General features: G+C 36.6%; 1 protein-coding gene across 4 annotated transcripts in view; it reads right to left on the bottom strand.

The window, feature by feature from the left end:
• USP25 (ubiquitin specific peptidase 25) overlaps positions 1 to 12,104 on the bottom strand; it is a 153,513-nt gene that overhangs the window by 82,324 nt on the left and 59,085 nt on the right. For all 4 annotated transcript variants that reach the window (XM_030328636.1, XM_030328634.1, XM_030328633.1 and 1 more), the window contains one exon: positions 3,813 to 3,899. In XM_030328636.1, coding sequence (XP_030184496.1) covers positions 3,813 to 3,899 — 87 coding nt within the window. The remainder of the gene's footprint in view (positions 1 to 3,812; positions 3,900 to 12,104) is intronic.

The raw sequence follows: 12,104 nt of genomic DNA, 5'->3' as shown, positions 1-12,104 counted from the left end.
TTCTATTTCAATAATCTAGCTCTTATCTTTATTATTTCCTTTCTTCTACTTTCAAATATTAATGTGCTTTTTTTTTCTAATTTCTTGATGTGCAAGCCAATGTCATAAATTTGAAACTATTCTTAATTTCTAATGTGTTTAGTTCATGTTTTTTCCACTAACATCTGCCTTAGCTATATCCTCTAATTTTGGTATGTTGTGTTTTAATTTAAAATATTCTGAAATTTCCCCTCTGATTTTCTCTTTGTCCCTTGGGTTATTTAAAGGTGTATTACTTAATTTTCCATAATCAGAGAGATTTTCTAATATCTTTCTGTTGTCAAATTCCATCTTTATTCCACCGCAGTCAGAAAATATACTTTGCATGCTTTGAATCCTTCAAAATTTACTGAAACCTGTAAATCCAATCTTATTACTTTATTCATAACTAAAGACAGAAATTCCAGAATGACTCTGTCACTTGAAAATTCAAATTCCTTCAGGTGTTTGCCAAACGGAATTCAATTAAACATATTCCCTGCTCATATGCATCTTATCTCTGAGTAGTGGAAAATGAGAAAATATTGTTTATTTGGAAATATTCACCCTTAAACAAGATTTTAAATAATATACCTTATGAGTAATACGGTTTTAGCTATTTGTATGAAGATTACCACTATTATGAACTATTTATCTCTGTTTTCTCAACATTTGAACATGTTTTGTCATCAGTTTATGACTGTTTAAGCCAAAAGACATTATGAATGGGAGTGGGGAGGGGTGAGATGTTTACGGTGAGAATCCATCTTTAGACTTCTAGTACCTCACAATTCTCCTAGACATTAAAATTACAAACAGTACCTTGGGGTGTGTGAGTGGCTCAGTCAGTACACCTGGTGTTTTTCATCACCTCAGCTGAATGTAGCACCAATCAGTGGCTGATAACTACCTATTAGTCCCACATATCTGCTTCAGAGATGTCAGTTATAGTATGTATTGATGTTACCATGCCACATTAAAGAATAACTTCAGTGGCACTGGGGTGGCTCAGTCAGTTAAGCATCCAACTCTTGACTTCAGCTCAAGTCATGATCTCAAGGGTTCATGAGTTTGAGCCCCACAACAGGCTCTGTGGGGCCAGTTCAGACCCTGCTTGAGATTCTGTCTCCCTCTCCTGCCCCTCTCCTGCTTGCTATCTCTCTACCAAAATAAATAAAAATAATAAACTTAAAGAATAACTTCATTTGTGAAATAATCTTTTAAAAAACTGCACAGAGTTCTTCTAAATAAAGCGTTTTTTTCACAATTGAAGTAGAGATCCTTTTAATTCCTTAACCTAAAGGGACACCTGGACATACTGATCCATCTACTGCAAGAAAACAAATTTCTCTAGAAAGGTGAAGGTAAGATTTATATATTTCACGGGTACTCAGCTGAACAATCTTAAAATTAGCTCTGGTACATAAGCATGGATGTTATGATCATTTTTAAATACGACTCTAAAGCTAACTTGGTCTTATTCAACATTTTGAAAAATAAAATAAATTAAAACTCTTTAAAGCACTAAAATCCAGAAACAAAAGAGAAAAAGTCAAGATACATATAAATACCTAATTGGAAGCAATATTTCCAAATAATGTCACATAAATTATAAATATACTTCAACTGAGACATGAGAAGAAAGAGCTGTGGGGGCACTCGGGTGGCTCAGTCGGTTAAGCGCCCAACTCTTTAATTTTGGCTCAAGTCATGATCGCTCAATTCATGAGATGGAGCTCCACGCTTGGCTCTGTGCTGACAGTGCAGAGCCTACTTGGGATTCTCTCTCTCCCTCTCTCCCTCTGCCCCTCCCCAGCTCGTAGGCCACATGCGCACTCTCTCTTTCGAAATAAGTAAATAAACATTTAAAAAAAAAAAAAAAAAGGAAAGCATTATTAAAAAAAAAAAAAAGAAGGAGGAGAGAACTGTGATTATTAACAAGGTGTGATAATGGAAGCAACAGTCCAAAAAATTTCATGGAAAAACTGTAATGAGTGAAGGGGTTTTGCTTAATTTCTCTGCAAGTCTGTGGGGTTGTCAGGTAATCTTGGTTCCCTTTGAAAATGGCTTGTTTAGGCTTGCTTACCAGCCTAATACTCTACTGCTCAAAGATTACAGCCTGAAAAGCTAGCTATAAATCATTGTGTTCCCACTAGTTTGCATTATAAGTGTTTCATGTTTACAGAACAAGTGGTTTTCAAATTACACACTAAAAGAAAAACAGGAACGCCTGGGTGGCTCAACTGGTTAAGTGTCCGACTCTGGTCATGATCTCACAGTTTATGAGTTCAAGCCCCACATCAGGCTCTGCACTGACAGCACAGAGCCTGCTTGGGATCCTCTGTCTCCTTCCCCTGCTCACTCACATGTACGCGTGCTCTCTCTCAAAATAAATAAATAAATATTTAAAAAAAAAAAAAAAAGAAAAACAGGGGTGCCTGGGTGGCTCAGTCGGTTAAGCGTCCGACTTTGGCTTGGGTCATGATCTTGCGGTCCGTGAGTTTGAGCTCCGTGTCAGGCTCTGTGCTAACAGCTTGGAGCCTGGAGCCTGCTTCAGATTCTCTGTCTCCTTCTCTCCCTGCCCCTCCCCACTCACACTCTATCTCTCTCCTCTCTCTCTCAAAAATAAGTAAACATTAAAAAAAAAATTTAAAAAAAGAAGAAAAATATAATTCTATTACATATCATTAACACTAAAAGGAAGTCACGCAAAGTTCAATACTTTACGGTAACCTAACACTTTAACTTCTTTGTGCAACCAGTCCCCTTTTAGGGCTACAATTTTTTTTATGACAAGATCCTTAAAGCCCTAAATACTCACATGTATCACCTCCATAATTAATTTCTTACATTAAATATAAATTTCTGCATCAGTCCTACTTTGAAAAGCTAACATGAATACAATAACATCATCTGAGGTACTTACTATGAACTACATACTTCTAAGCCCTTTGTATGTTTTACCTCATTTAATTCTCAAAACCGTGTACAATAATTACTAATATTATTTACACCTTTCAGGAAAGGAAACTGAACAGACAGTTCAAACCCTAAATCTACAGCCAGAATACCCAGGCAATCTAGCCCTGATTATGTGTGTGTTCTGTCACATTATACTGACTGACAATATAAACTTACAAAAAGGAAGTTATAGATTGGCACTGCAAAGACAGCCAGTGCAAAACTAATCTTTTAAAGGGCTCATCTACACAAAAATTTTTATTTTCACACAATTTTTTGGGAGACAATTGAAGAAAAACCTTGAATTATAAATTAAAACCTATAAAGTTTCTGAAATTTGACAATTCAAAAAGAAGAAAAAAGCAGGGGCACCCAGGTGGCTCTGTCAGTTGAGCAACACAACTCTTGATTTCAGCTCAAGTCATGATCTCACAGTTCATGGGATCGAGCCCCATGTTGGGTTTTGTGCTTTCTCAGAGCTGTCAATTCCTGCTTGGGATTCTCTCTCTCTCTCTGCTCCTCTCCCCACCCCCCAAAATAAATAAATGAACTTAAAAAAGAGAGAGTGAAAAGCAATTACTAAAGTGACACAATAAACTAGCATATTATTGACACACATGTGAAGAAAAATTCAGATTTATAATATACTGATAAAGAATAGAAAGTTACTGTAGTAACTGAGATTAATGGGCTGACATTCAAAATTAACAGTTTCATATATGATGAGACAAACTGCCCTAAAATCAAGCACAGATAAAAGAATATGATGACATACACACACACACACACACACACACACACACACACTGCTTAAAAATCTTTCATAGTTTTACCTTTTGGTTTCGGGGTAAATCTTGAGCATTTGACGGAGGCTTGTAATTCAGAACTAATCTTCTAAATTCCAAAAGATTGAATAATGACTGAAAAAGAAAAACAATTTAAGAAAACCTAGGGGAAATTTCTATTAACAGAACTATAAAAATATGGCTGGTCTTAGAGATTTATTTTTGACAACTATTCTACTTATACACAGGATTGTTGCCACTAGCACAAGACCTATTTTCTCCTGGAGAAAACGTCAAATTTCTTATATACTGACACAATATTCTTTATCATTAACAATATTTATTGTACTGAAAAGCAGAAAATTAATTGTGGACAACACAAAAAATCATACTATATATTATTAAAAGCTTTCTTTCTCTATGTGCTTAATAAGCAGTTTCCTCAAAAGGTACACAAATGTTAAGTCTAGAACTTTTTAGACATGTTATATTCGCTGAGTTATCTTGAGGTATCAATACTACAAAAATGTAGCACTAATAAATTTATGGGCCAGCTGCTAGGTGATAGAGACATAAAGAAATTACATATTATCTGTATGCTCAAGAAGACACACAGCCCAGAAAGGAGAAAGATATTAGAACAATAGAAATCTTACTCCAAGATACAATTCTATTGATCTCACAGAGGATGAGAGCATATGAAAGATGTCCACAGGAAAGCTTCCTAGAACTCATATTGTCATCATCATGATTATTTGTTTAAAAAAATGAAATAAAATGCAACTGAAAATAGCAGAACCTGTCATACACAGTAAACACACCAGAGTACTGTTTGCAAAATTTTCATTGTATGCATTTTATATACACGTGTGTGTCAAGTGTTTTACAATGTAAAATATATTCCTTTCTCTTGAAAATCACTATAGGAGGCAAGGATGCATGAGGTCTTAGCAAAGTTGTGTGAGCCAACTTGATAGAACATAAAGGTAGCACCACAAATCAATCATTAAACAAGATTTTGTTTAGGAGTTGGGGGTTGGGAAAACTGGCCCACTATATATAAAGAAAAAACTAGGATACAGATATATAGATATAGATGTGGTTTAAAGACCTAAATATGAAAGATAAAACCAGGGGTGCCTGGGTGGATCAGTCGGTTGGGCGGCCGACTTCTGCTCAGGTCATGATCTGGTGGTTTGTGAGTTCGAGCCTCGCATCGGGCTCTGTGCTGACAGCTCAGAGCCTGGAGCCTGCTTCAGATTCTGTGTCTCCCTCTCTCTTCCCCCTCCCTGCTTGCTCTCTCTTTGTCTCTCTCTCTCTCTCTCAAAAATAATAAACATTAAAAAAAATTTAAAAAGAAAGAAAGATAAAATCATAAAGCTGGCAACAGAAACTGTAGGAAAATATTTTGGTTATCTTGTAATCTCGAAGTATTTCTTAATTAAACAAAATGAACATGTGAGGTAATTAATTTATTCATTCATTTAATAAATATTTATGGAGTACCCACTACATGCAGACATGAGGAGAACAAGAAGCAGAGAATAAAATATGAGTCTCTGACAAAATAAGAATAGTATGGGAAGTGAAGAGTATGAAAGCAAAAAGAAAAAGGAGAAAATGTCCTTCAAATATAGCAGTGTATCAGAGTAACTGTGGAACTTTAAAAAGTACCTAGGTCAGGGGCTTCTCAACAAAGATAGAAAAATAAAGTACCACAGAAAATTCTGAAGTACTTCAAAGAATCAATGGCAAATCTCAAGATGGACAAGATTTGCAATACAGAACTTCTTGATTTATGATGGGGTTACATCTTGATAAACCCTCCCTACGATTAAAGTATCATTAAGCTGAAAATGCATTTAATACACAAAACGTACCGAACATCTTCGCTTAGCCTAGCCTACCTCAAAAGTGTTCTGAACATTTACATTAGCGTACAGGTGGGCAAAATCATCTAATACAAAGTCTATTTTATAACAAAGTGGTGAATATATAATGTAATTTATTAAATACTGTACTGAAAGTGAAAAACAGAATAGGTTGTATGGGTACAGAATGGTTGTACGTATATCATTGTTTACCCTCATGATCACATGTCTGACTAGGAGCTAGCATCACAAAAAAGTACTATACAGCACACTGCTAGCCCAAGAAATGATCAAAATTTAGAGTACAACTTCTACTGAATATATACTGCTTTTGTACCACTGTATGTCAAAAAATCATAAACTGAACCATGATAAATCAGGGACCTATACTCTCAAATGTTGCCAGATCCAGTAAGGTAAGGGAAGAAAACTAACTTTTGGATTTGGCAACTGGGAAATCACCTTTTCAGTAGAATGATGGAAGAGAGGCAGCAAGGAGTACTGAAGAAATGGGATAGAAAAATGATAAAATACAGACTGTTTTATGAGGAGTTTAAATAGGAAAGAGAATAATGACAAATTAGGATAATCTCAATCCCACTTCTTTACTCTAAACTCCCATTAGGGAACATTTTTCTTCTCCCTGAATACCTTTCTAAACAATTATATTTCTTTTGGCGTGGGTCTATTGGTGATGAATTACTTCAGCTTCTGCTTAGTGTGAAATTGTTTTTCTTCATTTTCGTAAGATTTTTGCCAGTTATAGAATTTTAGATGGCCAGTTATTTTTTATAGCACTCTAAAAACAGTATTTCTGTTCAGAAGTCAGCTGTCAATCTTCATTTTGTTTCTTTATAGAGGTGATACAGGCACCTCTTGTTTTAACGCTTCATCTTAATGCATTTTGTAGAGCTCATGTTTTCTATAATTGAAGGTTGATGGCAACCCTTTGTCAAGCAAGCCTATTGGCACCACTTTTCCAACAGCACTTCTCATTTTGTGTTTCTGTGTCACATTTTGGTAATTCTTGCAATATTTTACAATTTCTATTATTATATCTTTTATGGTGATCTACAATCAGTGATCTTGCATGTTACTAATGTAAACTTTTGGGGGGCTCTGCAAATCATGCCCACAAAAGATGACAAGCTTAATCAATTATGTTGTATGTGTTATGACTGCTGCCCCAACTGGCCATTCCTCCTTCTCTCTGACTCTCCTCAGGCTTCCCTATTTCTTAGGACACAACAATATCGAAATCAGGCCAATTAATAATACTACAGTGGCTTCTAAGTGTTCATTCAATTGATTTGGTTTTCAACTGTTTGGGCAAATTTCACTGCCATCTTAGTGTAAGAAACTGCCACAGCCACCCTAACCTTCAGCAACCACCACCCTCATCAGTTGGTAGCCATCAATATTGAAACGAGACCCTCCACCACCAAAAAGATTATGACTCATTGAAAGCTCAGATAATAGTATTTTTTAGCAATAAATTATTTTTAATTAAGGTATACATATTGTTTTTTTTAATGTAATCGTACTGTATACTGAATAGGCTGCAGTATAGTATAAACATAACTTTTATACATACTAAGAAACCAAAATATTCATTTGACTTGCTTTATTAAGATATTCATTTTATTGCGATTGTGTGGAACAAAACCCATGTGTCTCTAAGGTGTGCCTAAACATCTTTTCCACCTGGCTACTTTTAGGATTTTCTCTTTGTCCATAGTTTTTTCCATTTTATGTGCCTTGGCACAATATTCTTTATGTTTATGCTACTTGATTCCTATTGTTTCCAGTGTCTGTGGCTTGATCCCATTCATCACATTTGGAATATTCTCAGGCATCTTTTCAAATATTACTTTTGCTATATTCCCTTTTTACTTTCCCTCTATAACCATAAATGTTATGTCAACACAATTCACCATGTCCAAAATATCTCTTATATCCTCTTATCTGTACTTCATGGTTTCAGTCTGAAAATGTTCTTCAAACCAAATGTCCAGTTAACTAATTTTCTCTTCAGTTGTGTCAAATATACTGCTATCATCCACCGATTAACGTTATTATACTCAGCAATTCTAAAATTTCTATTTTGCTTTTTTTTATACTTTTTACTTTTCTATTGAAATTCTCAATCTTGCTTTTAATTCCTTCATCATATTAATAGTTATTATAACAAACAATTCAATTTTCAGGTTTCATATTGCCAGTTATTTTAATTTTTGATTATAACTGATTATAACTGATTTGAATACTAAACATTTATTTTTATGTGGAAAAAGTGGAGAAAATTCAAAGTTCTAGATAATATTACCTTCTAACAGAATTTACACATTTGCTTATGGCAGGCACTAAAACTGGAGTCATTTGCAGTCCCAGATCAACTTAATCCAAACAATACTGAGATGAAGCTGGAATTCAAACACTATGAAGCCTGGCTTATTTTCAGTTCCCAGTAATCCAACATTCTAGCCCTCTAGAATTTAACTGGAAGTCTAAGGTGTTTACTAATGCTCCAAGTTTGTACAAAACTATGCTTACCTTCCCAACCACTCAGCAGCCATTTCTGGAACTGTCTCAAGGATAAAATCTGCCCAAAATATGAAGCTTACTCTAAAAATGCTGATCTTTCAGAGCTTAGTCTCAAAATCCCTCACTGCTTTAGTGTTAGGTGACATAGTTGATTTTTTTGTTGATGTTCTTTTGGTTTGGTTGAGTTGGGTTCCAGAAAAATATGACCACATAAGTGGTCTAATACAACCTAATAAGCTACAACTCTAAGTACAACTTGTGATCATTAGCATAAATCACAGAAATTAATGTTTTTAAATCACAAATACTGTATATCCTCAACCATAGTCATAATAGTATTGATCAACCTATTTCTTCAAAAAACATGGTGGGAAAAGGTAAATGTCACTACTGCCTAAACTGTGTCTGTGATTGATGCATCCTGAAAACAAGTATCCTTTCACTGAGTCTGAAGCTAAAAACTAAATTTTGAAGGTCACTTGCTAAAATGGAATTTGACTAAACTCTTGTTAATAACAGAAAGCTATGAGATGAGATTTCAAGTAACTTGTGGAAAACAAAGAGCGATGACAAGAAAGCAAAGGGATATAAACTGTCTATAATGAAGATACTGAGGAAAAGTAAGATCACTTCTCCTCGGTGGATTAGGAAAAAAAAAAAAAAAGAACGGTATCACACAAGTTCAGAGTAAGGCAGGGACTGGAAATAGATGGCATGATTAAAAGATGAAAGTCTGTATACAGAGCAATTAAATCTCCATGTCCTTCCCAGATACAGAAGATTGAGACAACTACCACTTCCTTCTGTGGGATACAGGAAATTTTGTCTTTGGATATAACTGAACTGAATGGACTTGGTTTCAGAAAAATCATAGTGTCTGTGTGTATGAGGGAATGAGACTCAGGGCTACAAATAGGAGGAGTAAGTAAAAAACCCTGCAAAGTGATCCCCAATCAACCTTCACACAATCACCTTTCTCTAGGCTTCCTTTTAGAAAGCCAGCAATCATGCTTAAAACACATGAAAGGGCGGGCCTACGCCGGCCGACTCCATCTTGTTCTGTGTTCTCCACCTCGAGTGACTATGTCCCCGGCATGACCCCTTTTCCAGAAAATCGCAGAAAACTCAGACCGCGCCTCCTCCCCTTGAGTAACCTCCCACTCACCCGTTCAAACTTCCGGATCAAAACACGCCCAGTGACCTGCGTAAAAGGACTCCAACCCTTCCCCAGCCAATCGGCCGAGGCCACGACCCTTCCCCAGCCAATCGGCTGAGGCCACAGCCATTACCTCACTAACTGCCCCTAGATCCCTATAAAACCTTTGTGCTTTTGAAACTCGCTCTGTCTCCCCAGTATCTCACCCTGCGTCGGTGCAGGTAGGGGACTGAGCTCGAGCTAGCTGGAATAAACGCTCTTTTGCTTTTACATCGGACTCGAATGTAAAAGCATTCGGACACGAATTCTGGGCATAACACACAAAGAATCAGAATCCAGCTTAAACCTGAGACAGAGAAATCTGTGGTAAAGGGAACCAAATTGGACGGAAGGAAGGAAGGAAGGAAGGAAGGAAGGAACGAACGAACGAACGAACGAACGAACGAACGAACGAACAGGGGTGCCTAGGCGGCTCAGTCGAAGCAGCCGACTTCAGCTCAGGTCATGATCTCGCGATTTCTGAGTTTGAGCCCCGCATAGGACTCTGTGCTGATAGCTCAGAGCCTGGAGCCTGCTTCAGATACTGTGTCTCCCTCTCTCTCTGCTCCTCCCCCACTCACACTCTGTCTCTCTCACGCTAAAAAAAAAAAAAAAAAAAAAAATGGAGAAATGTTAAAAATTTTTTTTTAATTAAAAAAAAAATGAAACATTTGGAAAGCAGTGTGGAGGTTCCTCAGAAAATTAAAAATAGACCTACCCTATGACCCAGCAATAGCACTGCTAGGAATTTACCCAAGGGATACAGGAGTATTGATGCATAGGGGCACTTGTACCCCAATGTTCATAGCAGCACTCTCAACAATAGCCAAATTATGGAAAGAGCCTAAATGTCCATCAACTGATGAATGGATAAAGAAATTGTGGTTTATATACACAATGGAATACTACGTGGCAATGAGAAAAAATGAAATATGGCCTTTTGTAGCAACGTGGATGGAACTGGAGAGTGTGATGCTAAGTGAAATAAGCCATACAGAGAAAGACAGATACCATATGGTTTCACTCTTATGTGGATCCTGAGAAACTTAACAGGAACCCATGGGGGAGGGGAAGGAAAAAAAAAAAAAAAAAAAAAGGACGTTAGAGTGGGAGAGAGCCAAAGCATAAGAGACTGTTAAAAACTGAGAACAAACTGAGGGTTGATGGGGGGTGGGAGGGAGGGGAGGGTGGGTGATGGGTATTGAGGAGGGCACCTTTTGGGATGAGCACTGGGTGTTGTATGGAAACCAATTTGTCAATAAATTTCATACATATAAAAAAAAAAAAAAGAAAAGAGAACACATAAAAAAAAAAATGAAACAAAGAAAGAAAGCAAGAAAGAGGGAGATAGAGTTAATATGTTTGTGCATACAGAACCATAACAGGGATGTTAGAGGAAATTTTAAGAATAAGTAAATAAAAAATGGAAAGAAAAAAATGGGAAACTGACTACTCCAGGAAAACAAAAAAATTACAAAGGGATACTCCTAGTAAACCATTATAATGTTTACAAAATCATAGAAAATGTAAACACTGACTACGGACTATTTTAAACTTATGATATAACTATGTTGAGAATGAAAAGAAAGGCAATTCTAGGTACATGAAATGGACAGCTAATTCCTCATCTATCTCAGCAGGAAGACATGTCATTTAGAAAAATGACAGCAAAAAAATCTAGAACTGGTTGTAGTTACTTTTAAGACTCATCACTATAAGGTAGGGAGGTTTGGGGCAGATTACTGTTGTTTTTCACTCTAAGCCTTTTATTGCTGTGGAATTTTCTATTTTCTCTTTGAACCAGGTACTTCTGTTCTTTGATGAAAATTAAAGAGTTAAGAGAAAATAATGTGAATAAACATGTTAAATGATGTCCTAACATTTTTTGAAAATTTATAGCATCTTCTCGATCCCGATCATTTGGGTGAGAGAAGCATCTTAAGTTTTCAATTCCACCATATGTAATATATGCTCCTTTTTGGTTCTTTCAGTCACCCATTCAATAATTACCTAAAAGATGCTGGGAGAACTGGACAGCAACATGCGGAAGGTTGAAACTAGACCACTTTCTCACACCATTTACAAAAATAAACTCAAAATGGATAAAGGACCTAAATGTGAGACAGGAAACCATCAAAACCTTAGAGGAGAAAGCAGGAAAAGATCTCTCTGACCTCAGCCGTAGCAATCTCTTACTCGACACATCCCCAAAGGCAAGGGAATTAAAAGCAAAAGTGAATTACTGGGACCTTATGAAGATAAAAAGCTTCTGCACAGCAAAGGAAACAACCAACAAAACGAAAAGGCAACCAACGGAATGGGAAAAGATATTTGCAAATGACATATCGGACAAAGGGCTAGTATCTAAAATCTATAAAGAGCTCACCAAACTCCACACCCGAAAAACAAATAACCCAGTGAAGAAATGGGCAGAAAACATGAATAGACACTTCTCTAAAGAAGACATCCAGATGGCCAACAGGCACATGAAAAGATGTTCAGCGTCGCTCCTTATCAGGGAAATACAAATCAAAACCACACTCAGGTATCACCTCACGCCAGTCAGAGTGGCCAAAATGAACAAATCAGGAGACTATAGATGCTGGAGAGGATGTGGAGAAACGGGAACCCTCTTGCACTGTTGGTGGGAATGCAAATTGGTGCAGCCGCTCTGGAAAGCAGTGTGGAGGTTCCTCAGAAAATTAAAAATAGACCTACCCTATGACCCAG

The sequence above is a fragment of the Lynx canadensis genome, chromosome C2 (assembly GCF_007474595.2).
Source record: "Lynx canadensis isolate LIC74 chromosome C2, mLynCan4.pri.v2, whole genome shotgun sequence".
NCBI classification, from domain to species: domain Eukaryota; kingdom Metazoa; phylum Chordata; class Mammalia; order Carnivora; family Felidae; genus Lynx; species Lynx canadensis.
This window is presented reverse-complemented; position numbering and strand designations above follow the sequence as displayed.